Source organism: Necator americanus, chromosome IV (genome assembly GCF_031761385.1).
Source record: "Necator americanus strain Aroian chromosome IV, whole genome shotgun sequence".
Classification (NCBI taxonomy): Eukaryota; Metazoa; Nematoda; class Chromadorea; order Rhabditida; family Ancylostomatidae; genus Necator; species Necator americanus.
The window spans coordinates 7,922,350-7,944,020 of NC_087374.1; the positions used below are offsets into that span (position 1 = coordinate 7,922,350).

At 43.6% G+C, this 21,671-nt stretch overlaps 3 protein-coding genes across 6 annotated transcripts; 1 reads left to right on the forward strand and 2 right to left on the reverse strand.

Annotated features, from left to right (window-relative positions):
• Positions 1 to 425: 425 nt before the first annotated feature.
• On the forward strand, positions 426 to 1,463 carry RB195_000632 (uncharacterized protein; the record flags this gene model as incomplete). 2 transcript variants are annotated; one of them, XM_064197080.1, is made up of 3 exons in its annotated part: positions 426 to 779; positions 846 to 948; positions 1,363 to 1,463. In XM_064197080.1, 3 exons carry the CDS (start codon positions 426 to 428, stop codon positions 1,461 to 1,463), a joined length of 558 nt encoding a protein of 185 aa, XP_064052960.1. The 2 variants fall into 2 exon arrangements, with proteins under 2 accessions (XP_064052960.1, XP_064052961.1); XM_064197079.1 differs by lacking the exons at positions 846 to 948; positions 1,363 to 1,463 and having other exon boundaries at positions 426 to 797.
• Positions 1,117 to 2,289, reverse strand: RB195_000633 (uncharacterized protein; the record flags this gene model as incomplete). The annotated part of the gene is made up of 3 exons (XM_064197081.1): positions 1,117 to 1,244; positions 2,133 to 2,199; positions 2,260 to 2,289. The coding sequence occupies 3 exons, from the start codon at positions 2,287 to 2,289 to the stop codon at positions 1,117 to 1,119; spliced, it is 225 nt and encodes a 74-aa protein (XP_064052962.1).
• Positions 2,129 to 19,721, reverse strand: RB195_000634 (uncharacterized protein; the record flags this gene model as incomplete). Of its 3 annotated transcripts, XM_064197082.1 has the most annotated exons (13): positions 2,708 to 2,775; positions 4,779 to 4,953; positions 5,325 to 5,471; positions 7,270 to 7,394; positions 7,451 to 7,612; positions 7,674 to 7,795; positions 8,596 to 8,717; positions 13,648 to 13,752; positions 13,840 to 13,963; positions 17,423 to 17,574; positions 19,098 to 19,182; positions 19,309 to 19,450; positions 19,646 to 19,721. In XM_064197082.1, 13 exons carry the CDS (start codon positions 19,719 to 19,721, stop codon positions 2,708 to 2,710), a joined length of 1,605 nt encoding a protein of 534 aa, XP_064052965.1. The 3 variants fall into 3 exon arrangements, with proteins under 3 accessions (XP_064052963.1, XP_064052964.1, XP_064052965.1); XM_064197083.1 differs by lacking the exons at positions 2,708 to 2,775; positions 4,779 to 4,953; positions 5,325 to 5,471; positions 13,648 to 13,752 and adding exons at positions 2,129 to 2,190; positions 2,260 to 2,305; positions 5,978 to 6,073; XM_064197084.1 differs by lacking the exons at positions 2,708 to 2,775; positions 4,779 to 4,953; positions 5,325 to 5,471; positions 13,648 to 13,752 and adding exons at positions 2,129 to 2,199; positions 2,260 to 2,305; positions 5,978 to 6,073.
• Between the last annotated feature and the right edge of the window lie 1,950 nt (positions 19,722 to 21,671).

Sequence of the window (21,671 nt, forward strand, 5' to 3'; positions counted from 1 at the left end):
CCCCTTGACTGATCTCGAGTAAGCCGACGATGTTGTTATATTCGCGGAAAGCAGTACAAAACTTCAACATGTTGTCAACCTTGTATCGATGCTGGCTGCAGCCTATGGACTACGTCTACGCCCTTATAAATGCAAGCAGATGTGGATATCTTTGAGACCTTGAACGGGAATCAGGGTGAACGGAAAACCGATAGAACTCGTCGCTGAGTTCTGGTACCTGGTCTGTACGCTGAAGAACAACGGCAGCTATGAGAGAGATGTTCAGCAAAGATGCGCTAAGGCCAATTCTGCACTGGTTTATCTCCTCAACGAAATGCTTGTAGTCTACTCCCATCACAAACGAAATCAAGCTGCGAGTCTACCTATCCGCAATTCGCCCCATCATAATGTAGGGATCGGAGACTTGGGCAGCACCATCAACGGTTATGGAGAGGCTTGTCTGCACGGAACGAAAGCTGCTTAGACGGCTGCTTGGCTACTTTTGGCCTAGGGTATACCGCAATGAAGATCTCTATGCAGAAATTGATGTGGTATACCGGCGGATGAAACGTGGAAGGCATCAACATCTTGCACCGCCATCGAAAGTGGCTAAAGTAAATCGACTTCGCTTCTTTGGTCATATATTAAGGAGACCGGTAGATCGCCTTGTTCAACGAGTTCTGAGGAGTTCGTCGGGTTCGAGCTGGAAGAAGCCACCTGGCCGAAAACGGAAGTTCTGGACTGAGGCGGTGAAAGAGGACCTGAGGACGCTCGGCGTGGATAGGCAGTTCAGGCAAGACGTAAGGTTTAAGGTTTAAGAATATGGAATAGCGACGAATGGATTGATTCTGTGCAAACTCTCGCAGAAGATCGAGAAGGTTGGGCAGAGCTGTGTTCAAGGACGGCACACCTCGGCGAGGATGCGGGTAATCGCGTCAGGCGATGACATCAGCCCGCCGATTAAGTCAAGTAAGTCAGAGGCATCACTTCACGAATCTGGGGTGATACGGGTTTCAGTCAAAATGGGTTTCCGACGAATCGCAGGCGGGGCGGGTTGCGCATGGCAACAGAAGCCGTTGTAAGAAACAGCGTTTCGGGATCGTCTGTTTACACAGATACAGGGAGAGATAAACGGAATCACCCTCTTTGATCCCGTACAGGTATGAACCACGACCAAACCCGTATCCAAATCTGGATCACCCCAGATTCGTGGGGTGGTGTCTTCAAACGATCATACAGTCGTTGGCAACAACTCTCCATTTCATCTGAAATTCACGGAAAATGTTGATACATGAAAACGCTCAACGTCAGTAAGTTGTGACGTCGGCCTGAGCAGAATAGCTAAGGACAAACAAATGGATTAAGTGCCAGATCTTGTTGTAGAACTAAAAGATTGGGGAGAGCCAGGTTCACGGGCGAAGCACCTTAGCGAAGATGCGAGCAACAGTAGTGGGTGGCAGTACCAGTCAGAACCGATTGAATGAGGTAGGTCATTTACACATTGTACAGGCGATGAGGAATTGAGCGACAGTTGCGACCGCCCGGTTCCAAACATTGTTTATTAGAAATGATCCCGGTATCGCCAGTATTGATCGTCTTTCCAAACAACAGTTATATACAATCAGTTGTTATTGTCAAGTCAAGACAACATGAAGCTCGGTGCAGTTGCGTAAACGGCTGCGCCCGAAGCGGTTCGGTGGAGCGCAGCGGTTAGGATAGAGGGCGTGGAGGTGGGACCTTTGCTAGCACCTCTCACTCAGTGTACTTCTGGATGCTCCCACCTCGACCCCATCCGCTTGCTCCACCGCGCTGCTTCGAGTGTAGCCGCTTGCGCAACTGCACTGTACTTCTTGCAGTGTTCACCCGACTATAGTTGTTGCGTTGCTCTCCCTTTCATTAATAGTGATAACTTCATGTTTCAGTAGTACTTATTCGCCAGCTAGTAGTCGCCGGAGGCGATCACATTAATCATATCAATCTATTGGAAATGAAATCGTGACGCTCTGTATTCTGTGATTCAAATGATCCAGAGAGTAACTGTGACCTATTTCTTGAAAAACCCTGATATTATTCAGGTTAAGGATATTCTTTTTTGAACTCTCGCCTGGAAATCTATCAGTTCCTATTAGACCGTATGCAAACTAGTAACTTACTTGATATTCCCAGTGATAATAGTTGCAAAAAGTAAATTGACAGTGTTTTCGTTATATTCTGAATATCCTAAGGAAAACGTATTAGTTTTTAAAAGGATTTAACTAGTAAAACACAGTGCGACAGTACCCCTTCGTTTAGAATAGATTCGGTGAGCATAGCACTCCCGACGGCACTAAAAGCTGAGAAATGAAACCTTACTCCATCCACTGCTTATATAGGGATTTTTTTCTGATGATCACAATCAACTATCAACCTACCGTACCTACCGTAGTGCTTCACATTGACTTTCAGAAAGCAGAGAGTGGTTGTATAAAATAAAAATAAAAGAGGAATACACTTATACGAGTGATATAGTAAAAATAAATCCTAGAAAAATGAAATGTTTCAGCAACATCAAAAAAAAATGAAAAGAAAAGCCATATGAAAGCTCAAAAAGTGCTTCAATAAGTCGGCCGCTAGCTCATTCATTCCGGATTGGTAGAGTATGGGTCTTCACAGTGGAATACTGTCACTTTTTTTCTAGTCGTGGTGTATTCAGAAATTATATCAAATAAGAAGAAATTGAATTAAGAGATTAAAAACCTCCTATTGCAAAACTCATAGAAAACTCAACATCAAAGTCTTTGCCGATTACGTCAACAGCTAAAGAAAAATGATAAAAATGAAAATGATAAATGATAGAAATGAGAAAAACCATACGAATGAATGTTTGGAACCATTTCGGGTCTGGTAAAGTTCAATGTTCTGATAGGGTTCAATGTTCTAAAAATGCGGCTATCTTTCTAGATCAAGAGTGGCACTTCTTGGAGATGGTCTAATACACCAATTTCTAACAACAATAACAATAATAATTAAAAGTAACAATTTCGAAGTTGCAACGCGACGAATCATGCAGAAATATGATCGTGAGCTCGAATTGAGGAGGAATTTGGGAATTGGGAAAGTGGGCGGCTCCTAGCAGCAATCCCGTTGAAGTGCTCGAGTTTAAAAGCAGCATACCACGGATCTGGGGTGGTACGGATTTCAGGTGGAGTATCCGTATACGGACGGGGTCGTTCATTATGGAGACGGGGGTAGTTCCGCTCATCTCTCCCTGAATCACTCAAGCAGCAGGCTCCTGAATGCTGTTTTGTACGATCCCTTCTATTGCAGCGCGCCACCCTTGCACGCGTGGCGTCCCCTACTGCCTATCGGGGCAGTTCGAATTGATTTTCGACGAATCGCAGGGCGGAGGCGGCGCAAGGGGTGGAGCGTTGCAATAGATGGCGTTGTACAAAACAGCATTCTGGAGGCGCGTGTTTGCAGTGATGCAGGGAGAGATGAGCGGAACTACCCCCGTCCACATAATCTACGACACCGGTACGGATACTCCACCTGAACTCCGCACCACCTCAGATCCGTGGAATGCTGCCTTTGAGCTACTCGTAATCTTTGAGTGGCAGAGGTGCGGGTAAGCGTAGGACAGACGCTTACCCGTACCTCTGCCAATCAAAGATATTGGACGGATGGAAATATTTTTGCTTTATATTATGGAATGATATTTTGGTTGGGTGGATCTAGATGGGGATGAAGATGAAAAACGACCTAACTCTCTTCGGCTCCGCAGTAGAATTCCAGCAGCTTACATTATAGGGGATATAGTGATGAAGAGCGAGAACCTCTCTTTGAGCGCTACGCTTTCGACAGCACCTTTCTTGGGACCTTCAATGGTTTCTAAGCAAGAGAGAAAATATGTAAGCATCATTGAACGCTCTATCGAAAAAAAGATGGTGCGAGGAAATATCTGCCTTTTGTAAGGGAAAGAAGAGATTTGAAGTTTTATTCCACGGTAACGACCAAAGATTAGAAACGCTCCCACATTTGGAAACGGAACTAAAACAAGTTGGGACGGATAAGTGATGAGTTTCAGCTGTAGCCCTTGGACAAGCCCCGTAGGATCCACGAGAAAGAAAACGGACGGCAGAAACACCACTTGGAGTACTCTGTCACGTGATCGAAACAAATGAAAGGATTTCTGACGTTGAAACAGACAATGCGCTAATTGTGCCTTGAGCATGGTTACGCTTTAGGAACAGTGAGTATAGTCGGGTCAAAACGACATGAAGCAGGGACAGTTCCGTAAATGGCTGCGCTCGAAGCGGTGCGGTGCGGAGGTAGCGGTTGGAATCGATGTGGTACCCCGGCGCACTGCAGAGATGGGTGGCGGTAGTGAGTATCCTTACACTATCCCAAACGCTACGCTCGGTTTCGCGTTGATCTCTTTTTCACCACTTTTACATCTTAAAGTTCATTTGTGTGCGGTTCTCCTTGACGACTTGAGTAACGAACATTTTTATTCTTTGTTGCATCAATACGACAAAGAAAATTTGAAACAAATTGAGGTCAGAAGTAGTTAAACATTTACCAAATGCAATATTTTTTATACCAGTATTTCGATAAAGTCAACAAATCACTTATTAGCGTATACATTTTTCCAGATTTCTGCTAGACAGACAGAACTATGAAACCTATAGAAAATTGTGAGAGGAGAAAAGCTTCGCACCAAAAATACCCACGATCGTTTTCCGTAGAAATCTGAAAAATGTTGTATGTGCTCACTAACAGCTCACACATCCACAATATCAAGCTGGAATTATTTTACGTACCTATGATACTCTCAGAGATCCCTGGTTTTTCACTTTCGAATAAGTTCATTAAGAATATGGAGAGATTAGCCGCAAGCAGAAACGTTATCGCTTGCTTTCCTGGTTGTTTCTCTTTGCTTGAACTTCCTACCCTCACTTTTGCTGCCAAATAAATAAGGAACGTCTGTGTTCCAACCTAAAACTAGGAAATTACATCTTTTACAGATTTCTAAACAAAATTCTCGACTCGAAAATTAACGGTTCCCAGTTTAATGTATTTTACTTCCAGACAAACATATAGTCGGGTAACAACGACATGAAGCTCGGTGCAGTTGCGTGGGCGACTGTGCGTGAAGCGGCGCGGAGAAGCGTAGCGGCCAGGATCGAGGGCGGACGCTTGCTAGAACCAATCATTGTTGCAGCTTTGCATGGTCCCACCACGATCCCACCCTTTAGCTTCACCGCCCCACTTACGCCATTGCACCAATATTAATGTCGTTCTGACTTCTCTACACAGTTTTATGATAGTTAGCTTAATCCTACTCTTAAGAAGAAATTCTTGCTCACCTGTATCAACCTGATTATGTGCACGAAAAATAAAATAAAAGCAAGTGGTTGCCATGGTCTGTCGCCAGTCAAACCCACAATTCCTGCCACAGAATATATCAGTTCACCCACAAGACCGACCCACAACAAGATTTGATCCAAAAGTTCCTGAAATTTTTCGACTAATCACCCAACTAGATTTTAGCCAAGAAAGCTAATAATCAGTAAATCGATGAAAAACATTGAAAGTAAAGCAACGTAATTAGATATAAGTAACTGAAACAAGGGGGGGGGGAATCAGAATCAACCTTTTGGCGAGGCCAACCCGAGTTCCAAAACCACAACTATTAGGAATTGCGGGGAAACGAGTTGGCTCATCCCAAATGAATTGATACGCCGGTGACTTTATCTTTTATTTTCAACTAGAACAACGTCAAAAACAAGAAAGGAAAAGCGAGTTAAACTAGGTACTTACTGTAATTCTGAAAACCAAGGGAAATCTTGCAACCGACACTGAAAGACAGTTGCAGACTCTACTATTTATAAGTTCTGGCTTCTTTGATATGGATTAGGTTTGTACTTAAGTCCCATGGGTTTTTAAGAAAAATTTTGAGAAGTTGTCAAGTATAGGCAAAAACAAATGAGAAATCAAATAAAAATGATGGATGCAATACCTGATCTTTAGAAACATGGTTATTCCGTTTGTGGATGTATATCAAACCCCTTATTTGATACAAGGCCATGACGCATCCTATCGTTGAAATGATGTACTGAAAAATCACAATGAGTTTGGAATTAAATTTGGCTCAAAAAGTGTGTAACCGTATCTTCAACCATTAAGTAACCTAAATGAATCTGGAAGCTGTCACAAAGAAATATTTGTTGCGGCGGTTAAAAACGACATGAAGAACGGTGCAGTTGCGTAAGCGGCTGCACTAGAAGCGGCGCGGTGGAGATAGCGGTTAGAATCGAGGTGGGACGACCGTGGATTATAGCGAGGAATGGTGTCAGTGAAGGTCCTCTTTAGATTTTAACCGCTACGTACAGCAGCTTCGAATACAACCGCTTACGCAACTACACGTGTTTCATGTCGTTTTGACCCTACTATGTAATCCTAAGAATCACTATCGTAACTCGCAACCATAAACGTTATGGTACCACACCTAAATTCTCCCCGATAAGGATATTTATGGGATTTCCACCTTGCTGATCACAAATCAAACATCCATTTTATAGGAGAACCGTTCTATAGTCGGGTCAAACTGAAATGAATCACGAGCTCAGCTGCGGTGCATTTGCGTACGCGCTCAAAACGGCGTGGTGGAGGCAGCAAGATGGAACCGAGGTGGGACCATCACAAACTGCAGCCTTGGTGGTCCTAGCAGGGGTTTCACCACGCTCCTAGCCGCTACGCTCCACTGAAGCGCCTCGAAAGAACCCGCGTACGCAATTGCGTACACGTGCTTCATATCGTTTTGACCCTACCATAGGTGCTGGAAATCAATGTCACAGCGGTTGTGGTTAGCACGTCCCACTGACGCGTCGCGTACCCATGCGGTTCTCGTTTGACACGAACCTAGAGCCGAGCTTGGCGTGTTATTTGCTTCGGCTTTGTTCACGTCGAACACTCATTGTTTACGTTGTTTACGTGTGATTCCTGTTTATTTCGTTCTGTTGTTGATTGTTCTGTTACTACAATAACTGCTATCGACCGATAATTTTCTTGCGATTTGGGTTTTGCCAATTTCTGGTACTTGGAGTGGTTTTTCCTTGAAATTAATGTTCTATTCACGATCGACGGCGTCAGAAGACGCCTCCGGAAAAAAATTTGGAGGCGCTACCATGAGTTGGATAGTATCCGTGTTTCTACATTACTATAGAATATGGGACCCTACCAATCTCTTAACTCTTAGGGAATTTTCAATGAAACCACGTGTGGATACATTGTCCAAAGCTTTGTCCTCACCTGCGAAATGTCCGTGAGTGCGTAGGCGAATGCAGCATTTTTACTCTTACCAAGGATTGAATAGCCGTAATAAACAATCATAGATGTAAAAGTTGCAGCAAGGAAAGCTAATCCCAGAAATAGACCTGAACGAGGAGGAGTCAGTCTGGAAAGTTCTGATGTAGTTTCTTCTTTCGCTTACCTGTTGTCGTTTTTGAGCAATCCACACGGATTCGATGTTTTCTTTTCACGTACTCGGATCCGTGTCCTGCTTTTCCGATATTTCGCCAGACGATATACATTACAGCGGCCGCTATCAACGAGTATTCGACGATTGCCGTGAACATCACCTCAGAGAGGCTGCCTACGAGCGCCGAATTTCGAAAGTTTTAAAAAATCAGAAAAAAATTGATATGGGATCCTACCGAGGATACATTCAGCCGCTTGGCAACCTCCAGTGAGTTCAATGTCCCGATGTTCGAACGCCTCCGTTGATTCCTCGTCCATCGAAGACATACTGCGATTGTTGATCGCTTGGAATACCTCTCTAAACCATCGTTCCACAGTACTTTACGTCATAGAACTGAATAACCCCTACAACTCTTAAAAAACCCTCTTCAACTCTTAAAAAATGGATATTTTGGCACATATAGTGTTTGGTTCCTTTATTCAGTTATTATGGAACAAGGATGCAAACCCGTTACTGCTAATAACTGATGTATTGTATGATCAAAATGACCTAAAGTTCGATAAGTCGCGTAAACCGCTGTGTCCGAAACGGTGCGGTGGAGTTGAAATTTAGGTGGGACCCTCATTAGCTCCACTCACGTCCGAGTGGAGCTAGCGAGTCCCATCTCGGTTGGAACCGCTAGCTCCACCGTTTTGTTACGAAAGTAGTCGCTTACGGAACTGTACCGAGCTTCAAGTCGTCTTCACCAACTGATTGTCTTTTTCACTTTTCCCGATAATTTAACCAGCTTGTAAACTTCGAAACAAAGAAAATAGTAATGATGCGAAGCTTTCTTTCTGTTTCGAATTGTTTTGGAGATCTGATCCTAGTATAGTCAGGTTAGAATGACATGAAGCTTAGCTCAGCTACGCAAGCGGGGCGCTCGAAGAGGTACGGCGGAGCGTAGCGGTCGGATTATCGAGAGAGATCTTTACTAACCCCACCCATTCATCGCATTTCGCACTGTTCTTACTACCTCGATCTGAACCGCCAATTTCATCGCTCCGCTTCGAACGCAGTCGCTTGCGTGACTGCGCGCTTGCGCGCACTTCATGTCGTTTTGATCCGACTGTATATGTACAAGAGAGTGAAGTAACTTTTCTATTGAAATTCAGCACCTTATTTCCTTCTCCATAACTCCTTCCTCCATCAATACATATCTTATCCACGTCCATAAATTTGCTGCTATCAGATGCATTGTGCCAAATCGTGCAGCAGTATGATGGCCAGTTATTGAGAGCTGAAAAATTCTAAGCTGATCTCCGAAAGTCCAAAAATATGAGCCGCAAAAGGGCGATAAGCTTTTTTTTTATGAAATATGGTCGGGGTTTTTAAACCTAACCGCTTTTTCAAATGAGGAAATGTCATAGTTCTTTAAGTATCCATTGTATTTTAAAAAAAAATATTCTTCTGCCCCTATCTAATCGCATACATCAGCGTCAATAGCTTCCAGCCAAATATTTTACATGGCAATTAATACGTTTATCTAGAGACGAACCAGATGTTGCTTTAAGATTTTTTTCTACACACGCATGAAAGAAGAGTGAGAATTAGAATTCTGAGAACAATCTGGATTATTCCACATTGGTTTTTGGTAAACTGATAATTTCACAAAGCTTGTAAGCTATAGAGAATCTTTGATTTTCTTATTTGCTCATTTTCAACTGTGCTGACTGACAGGCAACTACAGTCGGGTCGGGACGATTTGAGTTGCGGTACCACTGCGTTAACGGTTGCTTTCGTGCTTTCAACCGGACTGCGATGCTGAGTGAGGGTCCCATCACCCCTCTTCGGCTGGAACCGTTTCAATCACATCAACACAGGTTATTTTGACGTCACCGTACATACATTCAACTGCATACAGTCGACACAGAACGCTTTTAAAGGCATCACTTCTACGAATTTGAGGTGGTGCAGATTTCAGGTGGGGTACTCTTATAAGGGATAGTAGATTATGGAGAAGAGTGTGATTCCGTCCATTTATTCCTAATTGTCGTATAAAACGGCCCGGAATATGCGGCTGGCGTGCACAAGGCTGGCGCGCTCCAGTCGAACTCCTTGTGGAAAATAGTGCGCCATAAGGCCCGAAGCCGTATCTTCCGGGCCGTTTTTTACTGCAATTAAGAAGAAATGGACGGAATCACCACCTCTCCATAATCTACTATCCCGTATACGAACAATCCACCTGAAATCCGTACCACCTCAGATTCGTGGAGTGATGCCTTTAATTGAGTGAGCGCGGTGAGGTTTCGATTGGCCCAAAACAAAAGGAAGAGTGGGAGTGTGTCGAGTAAAGGAAGAACGTGGTTATGGTTGAATTATTCGATTGAACACACGTTCTAGTACTGTATGATTTTTGATGTGCCAATATTTTTGATATCAAGAAAACAATGTCGATAAAACCGACCTTGGAATTACAGAATATAAAATGCATCTGAGTAAATATAAATACGATAGCACAGATATCAAGTGCGGTGGAGAAGGTCGGACACATCTTGTCAGCGGTGCACAGAAAAACAAGAAACGCATAGTATACAACACCTGTGACGCCGAACACTGGAATCTAAGGAAAATCAGCGGGATATAAAGGAATTAAGTCTTTGCGTACTCACCAACACATCCTAGTCTCAGGAAAAGACTACCGGCCGAGGAACCACAATGCGTAACTTTCCTTACCGTTGCTGCAGTGGAACAAACTGATGATTCGTTGGATTTGAAACGTTTCACGTATTTCTGAAATTATAAACTAAATAACCGTGGCCGGGATAAAGTTCTTGTTCTTCGTGTAAGGGCATTAAATGCGGCGCTTAACACGAAATTGAGGATCTGGGCAACATGCCGCGTCTGCGTGCGACCGGACGATTAATGTCCCGCTGACGTCGTCTCTCCCGCTCGCCCGCAGATGCGGCGCGTGTGCTTCACCTCACTGACGTGGCATGTTGTTAGTTGCTTCGTTGGGGTTTTTCGATGCAACAAAGCCGTTTCCCACGACGTTCTTCTGGATAATTGGGGAGAATTGAGGGTGATTGCGCGCTGAACTACACTGTTGGACCTATTCGTTCGTGGAAAGATCCTCACCTTCAGTTTGATGGATTTAAAATATAATCTACACCTCTATGGATGTCTAAGGCAATTGAAGGCGATATATCACAAAAGGGCTGCGCCACGTGCCGTGTCTGCGACTGAGCGTACGACTAATGTTGACGCTGTCTCACTCGCTCGCTCGCAGAAGCGGCGCGTGTGCCTGTTAACAGATACGTCACATGTTGTTAGGTGTCTCGTCAGGGAATTCGAATTCGCTTTCCGTTTTTCCGGATAATTGGTGGGAATTGGGAGTGAAAGCCCTCATACTCACTAATTACTCCGTTGAACCTGTCTGTTCGCGAAGAGATCTCAATATCCTCAATTTCGTGGTATTCCTTCAAAATGATTACTTCAAAGAACAACACAAAGTTCAATTTCTGCATGTGTTTCATGTACACGACAAAATTACTGATGTAGAACATTTAGAGTATCGTCAGGTCAACACGAAGTGAAGTTCTTCACAGTTAGGAAAACGGCCGCGCTCGAAGTCGGTATCGAAGTGAAACCATCGCAAACTGCAGTGATTAGTGAAGCTAGCAAAGGTCTTCTCGATCCTAACCGCTACGCTCCATCGCAGCGCTTTGAGCGCAGCTGCTTACGCAGTTGAAAGGAGCTTCATGTCGTTTTCACTCGACTATAACTCCATAATAGATAAGACCTTTCAAATAGTTGAATCACTCAAAATGCGCTATGACGTAGACCTAGACGTAACGGAACGCAGACGTACGTACCGTTTGAAGCAATTACTTGAGCTACGAACTTTTAGCAATTATTTCATCGAAAGTGGACTATCTGAAAAATAGGGCTGCTCAGGCTCACCTATCCTCTTTTCAAAAATATTCACTGAGGAAATCAATGCAACTGCTGTTAAAGGCATCATCCCACGAATCTGAGGTGGTGCAGATTTCAGGTAGAGTATTCGTATACGGGATGGGAGACTACGGAGAGGGGGGTGATTCTGTCCATTTCTTCTTAATTGCCGTAAAAAACGGCCCGGAAGACACGGCTTCCGGAGGCGTTTTGGCGCACTATTTTCTACAAGGACCACGACTGGAGCGCGCCAGCCTTGTGCGGCGCCGCATCTTCCAGGCCGTTTTTTACGGCATTTAGGAAAAAAGGAAGGAAACCCCCCCCCCCCCCTTTTTTTCCATCCCGTATACAAATACTCCACCTGAAATCTGCACCACCTCAGATTCGTGGGGTGATGCCTTTAACATCATATCATGCGTAAGTGATGATCACTTTTTAATTAACGTTACACTTTAATTTCTATGAATGAGTGATATGAGGTGAAGCAAAAGGTTCGGCTGCGACTACACAGTCGGTGGTTTGGAACTACTCTGAAGCCAACTAATCTTTTTATCGTTTAGGCTTCAATAAATTGCTATTAGATTCCTCCGGGAAGGAGAAAATATATCGGGTGAGTTTCGGAAATCATTCTATACGCCACAACGTGATCATCAACCTTGAAAAATTCTGAATTGAGGTCAAACACGTCGTCGAATCCCACAGGAATAAATCGTTCCTAAGCACTTTATCTTTTATCCCATATAATTTCTGTAGGTTAACCGTGCTCCCTCGCCCAGCTCACTGCATCAATTAGCTATACGCCGGTTTGTGAAGTAGTCACGGTTGCCGGTAACGACGAAAAGCGTTAATCCACTCGCTTGTTCGTTGACTTAGTGGTCGAAAGACGTCGGCGCAAAATGTCTTGCTTTGTTGATACGGTATTATACGCAGAGGAACGAAGAACAGAATGAACGTGATGATTTAGTTGCGAGTTTAGCTTTTTTTTCTAAGTTTTGATTGAATTCTGTTCAACTGTTCCTTACCACGTCCTTCCGAGGTCTCTTAACAAACCTATAATATCCTTTCAGTAGGTTCTAATGTTGTCTTTCTATTTTTATAACATTCAATCAATTAAAACAAATAAAATGATGGTTGTTGAGCGAGAAAATAGGACTGTTTTTCCTGAGTTTTTCAAAAGTTGTCAGTTTGATTTGGTCAGCTATTTTCATCGTTTTAAATAAGAAAGCAAAATTATATCACTTACAATACAATATAATCAAATTACAGTAATCTTTTACAAAACGTTATGTATTTAATAACACTTTTATCATACAATGAGAATCAACCTGAGAACGGCTGGTTAATATTAATGATTAATTAATTAAAAGTTAGCTAATTACGTAATTGGATTTCGTCAAATTATTATTTATTTTATTTATTTTATTTCAATTAATCATTTTTTTATTAAATTCAGTTAATTAAATACTATCCCCTATGTTTAACTACCTATGGGCTCCAATGTTTCCTTTCTATTTTTATAACATTCAATTAACAGTTAAAAGAAATGAAATGATGGTTGTTGCGTAGGGAAATTTGACACTTCTCCTAAGTTTCCCAAGAGTTGTTCAGCCTAACTTGGTTAGCTATTTTCGTTCAATAAGAATTTCTGTACTTAATAACACCTGTCGTTTTATTACACAAAAATTTGTTTGGATACTCAGGGAATCAACCTGTGAACAGCTGATCATTTGTTTATTTTGTAATGCATTATATTTAATGCACGTTGTTTTCAGTCCGGTCAATATGGCTTGGTTTATAGCGCAGTGTGACGTAAGCGCTTGAGTACGAAACAACGCAGTTTGCAACCGCTGGCGGCAAGATAATCGGGAAAGAAGGCCCGGAACTCTGGTGCAGTTTCGTAAACGGTTACGACTAACGAGGGGTCCACGCTAGCTCCACCCGTCTATGCAGCCCAAATAGAGCAAGCGAAGGTCCCTTCTCGATCGCAACAGTTGTTGGCTCTATCGCGCTGCTTCGGGCGCAACTACTTCCACAACTCTTCAGATCATTCTGACTGGACTAAGTTACCGCATTTAGTCAGAAGCTCGCAGCCCGAAAACCGTCTGAAACTGGGTCCCACAACGCAAGCGTTTGCTGTAGGCCAGCTGTAGACACAATTTTCCATCCGATCTCGAGCTTCCGTTAAATGTTCGTGGCGTCCGTGAAGACTTCCGTTAAGATGTGAACTTATTTCTCTATTACTTTCCTATGCACCCCTTATGAAAATAAGTTCTTACCTCAACAATTTGAATGGACCAGTACCAACGTGGATTTAACAACAACACAACGTACATGTAGACAAAGAACAGAATTGACACACCGTACATATAAGCACCAAAAATCTGCAAATTAAAGCCGATAATCCGAAAAACACAAGCAACACACACAACACAAGAAAAACATGAAAGAATGGAAGAAAAATGGTTTACCAGATCTTTTGTGTTGATTTCCCTTAGCTCCTCTCCAGAAAGCAAATGAGAAAGTTCGAGCACCAAGGCAAAAATGGTCAGGAACAGACTATAGAATGCGGTTAGGGCCGTTAGAAGAACAGCTCTGGAATAGGGCGTAAAATGGGTGGTCTATAACTTTCTTTTAGTTATTGTCGTCCTGTTCAGTTCCTATTTTTTGTGAAAATGTTAGAAAACCTTGTTGTATGATTGAACTCATTCTTTTTTTTTGGCAACTATTGTTATTGTTCCAGAAAAATTTCTGGATTTAAATCTGTGGACTAGGTCTGGCCGTTCTTCACAAGTACCTCTTCAAAACTTTTCAACCCATAGTTTAGAACCTCAGGAATAAGAACTATAAGTTGAAGTTTGTAAGTTCGGACGAAGTCCGCAAAAACAGATTCGCCGAAATATACTGAGCGTAAAAAAAGTAGGAAAAAATCTCGCGATCGCATTTTTAAATCACTCTACTGACGGATTAGCAGAAGATCCTATCGCTCCACTGTGACACACAGTTTCAATTTGGTAACTCGTCTTCGTAGTTTTCTGAACCCATATCCAGTTGAACTCTTAATAAACTCTTAAATATCTCGCCAACAAATTAGGTCTAGGTCCCGTAACGAAGTGCCTTTGCAACGAGTTCGAGTCAGCAAACCAACCAAATAAAATTGGTTAGCACAATTGGAGAAAGGAGCCGCCGGTGGTTCTATTCTCGCACGTTTTTATACGATGTATTTTCTCAAGGACGGATATGTTGGATATGGGCTACGGAAAAATTGCGCTCCGCGAGAAGTCGTACGCATCGAGCTTACGTCATGCCTTTGACTCTGCGGAGCGGCAATGAGTGGCTTGTTGGCATTCGACGTCGAGGGCTCAAAAATCAACCGTAGCTGTCGCACGGTCCCTCTTTTCAGCGAAGCCCCTGCACTTATCATCACAAACTGTCACCCCCTCCACCCACCTATGTATCTTTTTACGGCCCGACGCGACAAAACCATGAAAATGCCCTGAGGAAGCGGCGGAAGTCATTCTATCGGACGCGCCATGGCGAAAATATGTCTTCGAGTGCCCGGATCTTTCCAACTCCTGGATTTGTGAAAGGAAATGCTCATTTTCCAGCATTTTCGGGGTGGTTGTGGCGCAGTCGGTTAGGGGTCCGTTGTAGCCACACGGTCGAGGGTTTGTATAGGCCAACATGCGCTCCAAAACCTCAATGATTACGAATTCCAGTAAAACGCGTTGGCGCATCTCGAGTGGATTGATACGCCAGTGACTTAACTTTACTTTCAATGTTTATTTTTACCGATGTTATGATATTTGGGAACTACGTACCGGACGCAGCCTTCTGGTGGAGAGAGCTCAACTTCGAAAACTTACCCCGGACACTTTCCTCAATCATACTCTTTTCACTAAGGTGACAGATTTGAGTTTAAAGGGAGCACATCAAGAAAACAAAACTTTAGATGTTGAGTTGTTTCTAGGAGTAGGTAGAGTTCGATTGGTAAATTTGGAGAATGTCAGGGAAATTAAAAAAAAACAAATCCATGTGCATGTACAAATCCATCTATTTCTACAAATCCAGGAGTAGGAAACACATAGAAAACATTCGTCCACCCAACTAGACAACGCAGCTCTCTACATCCGTATGAGTGGTAAAATCTATCATTTTTATTATTTATATTTTATTTTATAATACGTGTAGTGTAGCGGTTAGAGGTTCTGCTTCCTGCAATCCTGATCGATCGAAGGTTCGAATCCGCCCTCGAAGTGCTCACCAAGCCGTTCATCCGTCCAGGGTCGAAAATTGCTACCATAGTTGTTTGGGAGGATAGAAGCACTGACTTGATGTATCGGCTAACCCCCGCAAGCTCTCCCAAACCTCAAACGATTTTGAATTGAAGTGAAAGTGAGGGAGCATCCCAAGCGGATTGATTAACGCCAGACATTTTTTTCTTTATCCTTATGTGTCGATACATACGTACTAGTAAAAAAAAACGTCATTACTGAGAACTACATCATTGAGAACTTCTAGGAATGCTGGTGATTTCTTCTCCCTTACTACTAGTGGGGAGATACCAATCTCAAGAACCTCGAGAAAATCTTCGTTGGATTTTCTCTCTCTGTTTCTCTCTCTCTCTCTCTCTCTCTTTCCCCTCTCCCTCGCAGAGGCAATCAGCTGTTTGTCCAATATTGTCACTTCAGACGATCTTGTGCTTCGCAAGCAACTGGTCACTACGAGTAGAATGGCGGTCCGCAACGCGTTTGTGCACACGTTGCTGGGTGCTTCTGTTGCTTATTTGATTTATACTAGTTGGATGGCGACGTATCTGCTCGCGTTTTATCGCGTAACAGCTTGCATCTTTTTATTTGCATTGGTCTCCGCCCACTCGTTATGAGCCTCAGGGAATAAGAGATAGAGGGCAAAACCTCTGGCGCATCGACTGACTTTGGTTTAAGGCTAATCCTAAAGTGGATCGTCTAGGTAGAGGCGAAACTATCCATTTTTTAAATTTTATCCTCTATTTTATTTATTTTGACTTTTTGGGATGCGCCAACGCGCTTTCTGCAGTAATTCGTAACTGTTGAGGTTCTGGAATAATCCAGTCGTGGTTTTTTCCACCTAGACTTGCTTGGCACCAATTTATCGACCCCTCCGGGTCTGAGTTTGCACTAGGGCGGTTTCGAACCATCGGCCGTGAGGCCACGGGGGACTTACCCCTCTTACCGACTGTGCTACACCCGCGCTTCTCAGGAGAAGCTGATCGATAAATATTGTAGATCGCCTGGGTCTAGGTAAAACTATTCTCCGTTTTTTTTATCCTTTACCTCTACCTTCTTTTTGTGATATAGCATTGGAGGGAGCCATACAACTAAAGCCGCTTCTCACGATCGTTTTCTGGATTATAGGGCAGAATTAAAGGTGGTCAGGCTCACAGTTGTTAACTGCATCCCTACCCCCATTCATTCGTGACAAGATCCCAAATAACGTTAATTTCCTTACATGCTGCCTTTAAGCCCCGGAATAATCCCCAATTTTAGCGTGGGTAAAAGAGTGCGCAGGGAACTGTACGCACGGCAATACCAATCCCACTAGCGAGCGTATGGTCGAGTAAAAAATACAAAAATCACTAGCGTAGTTGCGGTGCATTTGCGTACGCGCTCGAAACGGCGCTGAGGAAGAAGCAATTGGGACCTAGTCGGGACAGTAGCAAAGGATGGTGCAAGCAAAGGTTTCACCATGCTCCTAGACGCTACGCTCCACCAAAGCGGCTCGAGAGAAGCCGCGTCCGCAATTGCGTACGTTCTTTATGTCATTTTGACCCTACTATACCTTCTTTTATTCCTCTCAAACTGCACAGGACATTCGGTGCACAGTTTGGTCAGAATCTCTCGATTAGTTTGCACTCTAGAAGGGTCCCACCGCGCGGATGGCCACTGTAGGTCCCAGCGAGACATCGTGCTGTAGGCTGTGTCATGCCCAATATGAATTCAGTAATTTCTGCTTATTATGGATTCATCGATGTCTCTGATGTGAAAATGAAAAAAAAAACTGGCCACTACGAACTTTGCTTCTTTGCTCTGATTCCATGTTTCTTCGGCACTTGTCTTCATATCCGAAGAGTCGTCTATACTTTCAAATGAGAGCGTAGAATCCTGCCGGCTGATTCCGCGGGCTTTTCCAGCATTCTTCGCATTGTCACTGTTGTAATCATAACCCTGGAAACGCTTCAATCAATTTCCGGATTTTTTTTTCTGATAATGAACGGACTTCTGCCATGATATGAAGCACGGTGCATTTGCGTACGCGCTCAAAACGGCGTGGTGGAGGCAGCAAGATTGAACCGAGGTGGGACCATTGCAAACTGCAGCGATGAGTGGTGCCAGCAAGGGTCCCAGTACGCTCCTAACCGCTACGCTCCACCGCACCGGTTCGAGAGGAGCCGCGTACGCAATTGCACCGTGCTTTATGTTCGTTTTGACCCTACTATGTTGTCGTCACTGTCCCCATCCCAGTACTAATTTCTCCGTGTATTGAGCAGACTTGCTCGCTACCAGAAATTCTGCATACGGTGGAATAGTATTTCATGTCAAAACGACTTGAAGTTGAAGCTCCGTACAATAGCGTTAGCGGGTGCGCTCGAAGCGGTTGAGATTGAGGTGGGACCCTAGCTTATTTCATTACAGCTGCAGCGATGACTAGTGCTGGTGAGGATCCACTTCGATTTTAATCGCTAGCTCAACCGCGCAGTCATTCATCTTTGCAGTGGTTAGCTACGGTCCCAGCGCGATCCTCAGCGCTAGCTCAGTCCCGCAGCTTACACAACTCTACTGAGGTTCCGTTCGCTTTGACCCGACTATATTATACTGCTTTTGTCGTTATATTATTTTCCATAATAATTTTATTTCTATTATTACGCTACCTTGAACGATTATTGAAACGCTAGCCCAGACCGGTCTGACACTTGACTGCTTTGGACTGAACTTCTGCTTATACTTCTAATTGGGGAATCATCCACTTAAAGGCATCACCCCACGAATCTGAGGTGGTGCAGATTTTAGGTGGAGTATTCTTATAAGGGATAGTGGATTATGGAGAGGAGGGTGATTCCGTCCATTTCTTCTTAATTGCCTCAAAAAACGGCCTCGAGCATGCGGCGCCACACAAGGCTGGCGCGCTCCAGCCGAACTCCCTGTAGAAAATAGTGCGCCAGGACGCCTGAAGCCTATCTTCGGGGCCGTTTTTTACGGGGATTAGGAAGAAATGGACGGAATCACCCTTCTCTCCATAATCTACGATACCGTATACGAATACTCCACCGGAAATCAGTACCACCTCAGATTCGTGGAGTGATGCCTTTAATATAGCTAACACCTACCAAGCTCCTAGGCACTCGGGCGAGGAAATCTTTTCAAAAAAAACTTTTTCTTTAGCTTTTCAAGTCATATGACGATTAGGAAAAAAAATGAAACTGAAGAGACATTTAGTGTCCTTCTAAGAGACCAAAAATTTTCATTTGGTGGAATTTTATAACCAGAAACTATACAAAATGATAACTCTTGACTCTTTAAGCTGTTAACGCTATTGTTCCTTGACGTTTTTCTGTAAGCAAAGAATCTATTGCCATTCTGCGAACCAATCCTGAGCCTTTTTAGCACAACCTTTAGCGCAACCTCCTTATGGAACAACATCTCAGCGACCGTACCACCAAGAGAAAAAAAAGAAAACTCAAAAACCTTACCGATTCGCATTTTTCTATGACCATTTCTCTGTGAGGGGATTCCTCGAAATTTCGAACGTCACGGACTTGTTCCTCAGCACGTAACCTAGAAAAGAATTGAAATTTTCAGGAACAGGTAGATCAAGGTAGCAAGAGCTAAGTTCAATTTCTCTAAATATTGATTTCCATGGTAAAATCAGACGTGATTATGTACGATCTGGTGATCACGTACCCGAAATTCGAAGAACTTATCCAAGAGTGAACAAGTTCTGGTCTACACGATTCTACACGATGTATTTTTGAAGAAAATCGTCGATTTCGTCGCGGGAGTTCAAGTGTGGAGAAACTGCAAGGAGCCGTAGCCCCAAGACCACCTGAAAATATAAAACACATAATAAAAAATAGTAATATATTGTCCAGACGACAATTATAGTTTTAGACGATCGAAACGAAAATTGTAGTTTCAAATGACGGGCGGAAAGTTCTTCCGTGAGAAGTGCTGAGCCTCAACGCAATTGCGTAAACGTCTATGCTTGAAGCGGCGCGGTTGAACCGAGGTGGGACCGTACCTAACTTCGCTCGTACTGCAGCGAACTGAGCGGAGTTAACGAGAGCTCTGCCTTGATCGCAACCGCAACGCTCCATCGCGCCGCTTCGAGCGCATCCGCAACTGCACTCAGCTTTCAGGCATATGTAGTTTCGACCCGACCATAACTTGAGTTTTTTGTTTAAAAGGATAAAGGATAAAGTCACTGGCGTATCAATCCACTCGGGATCCGCCAACTCATTTTACAGGAATTCGTAATCGTTGAGGTTTTGGAACGCGTGTTGGCCTATACAATGGCTTGCGGGGGCCAGCCGATGGTCAAGCCAGTGTTTTTATCCTCCCAGACGAGTCTGGTACCAATTTAAGGGATGAAAGGCTTGGTTTGCACTAGGGTGGTTTCGAACCCTCGACCGTGTGGCTACAACGGACCTCTAACCGACTGCGCCACACCTGCTCCGTTTTTTGTTTCTCACAACATATTTTTTTAAAATCTTTTTGATAGTCTAAATTCAGTATTGCCAGTGAAACAATATATTCATTTGCAGTTCCAGAAAAATCCAAAGTGCACTTTGTAAATACGGAAATCAAATAGATCTATTGTGTTCTCACGATACTAGTCCATTTCGTTCTTTCTTTATCCTACTTAAAAAGTTAGTGGACGAGAATATTTTCGTTAAAAGAGATTATTAGCGTATTTCTTAGAAATCGTTCTGCACTAGTTCTTAGTTTTTTTTTTCAAATAAAAATTGCAAAATCTTGAACGCGTCCCCCTGCTGCAGTCGTAGTTGAGGGGAAAATCCGATATGATCCATAAAATTTAATATGTAGAACTAATTCAAATTAGTTAGTTCGAAAACGATTTAACTTCACCTTCACTTCACAAATTTGCTTCAACTTTGAAAAAACGACGAAAAAGTGCTTTTTTAGGAAAGCTTTACTGAGATATTTTTAGGAACGATCCACTGGCGAAAAATATCTGTGTTCGATGTCCGCGATCCTACGACAGCGCAGCACGTGAGCCTGGTTATCGCTCGCGTAAACGCTGCAAGGGTGAAGTGGTGATCAGTGTGCTTTGTGACAAGAGGATACCCGATCCTCTCAAGTCAAGGGCAAGAACTTGTGGAACTATCATCCGAACCATAGCGATCTATGGGGTGCTGGTAATCATGGAAATCATGGAAATAAAGAAATAAAGATAGGGGTTACTGTCATTCGCCTCCACCACATCCGCGACGAAGATACGGCAGAGCACTGACGTGGCTCCTTCAGAGGCGTCACCACAGGAATCTGGAGTGGTACGAACTTCCGGTGGAGTATTCGTATACGGAATCGTAGATTTTTGAGAGAAGGGTGGTTTTTGAGAGAAGGGTCCGTCATTTTTCTCCTAATCGCCGTAGAAGACGGCCCGGAACATACTTCGAGTGTTCCGGCGCACTATTTTCTACAACGAGTTCGTTTGGAGCGCGCCAGTCTTGTGCGGCGCCGCACCTTCCGGGCCGTTTTTTACGGCAATTAGGAAGAAATGGACGGAATCACACCTCTCTCCATAATCTAAGATCCCGTATGCGAATAATCCACCTGAAATCCGTATCACCTCAGATTCGTGGGGTGATACCTTTAACCGAGAAATGTGTGAAATTCACCACCAGTGGTACGGTGACGTCTTACAGAATGGTTACTACCTTTACTGTAATATGTGAAATCCCTAGATGTGCGAATCAGCGACTAAGAGTGAGGTGAAACAGTGCTGGATTGGTTTAATCCAAGCTGACATGAAGCTGGCTGGCATCCAATCTGATCAAATACACGGCCGCCGGGTGAAATAGCGTCATTTAACCACAAAAGCGAACTCTGCTACTAGGCGGAACAAAGGCTGAAGAGAAAGAAGACACCGACGACAGCACATATTTCGATAGAGGACATCCTACTAGTTTGGTACTAGTCCTTTTTCATTGTTATTACATATTTGAAAAATCAGAACTACTGGCAAAATCATTCTTTTTGTAAAAACCTCAATGAAATAAAGAACTGCGGCGAGCATGAAAGAA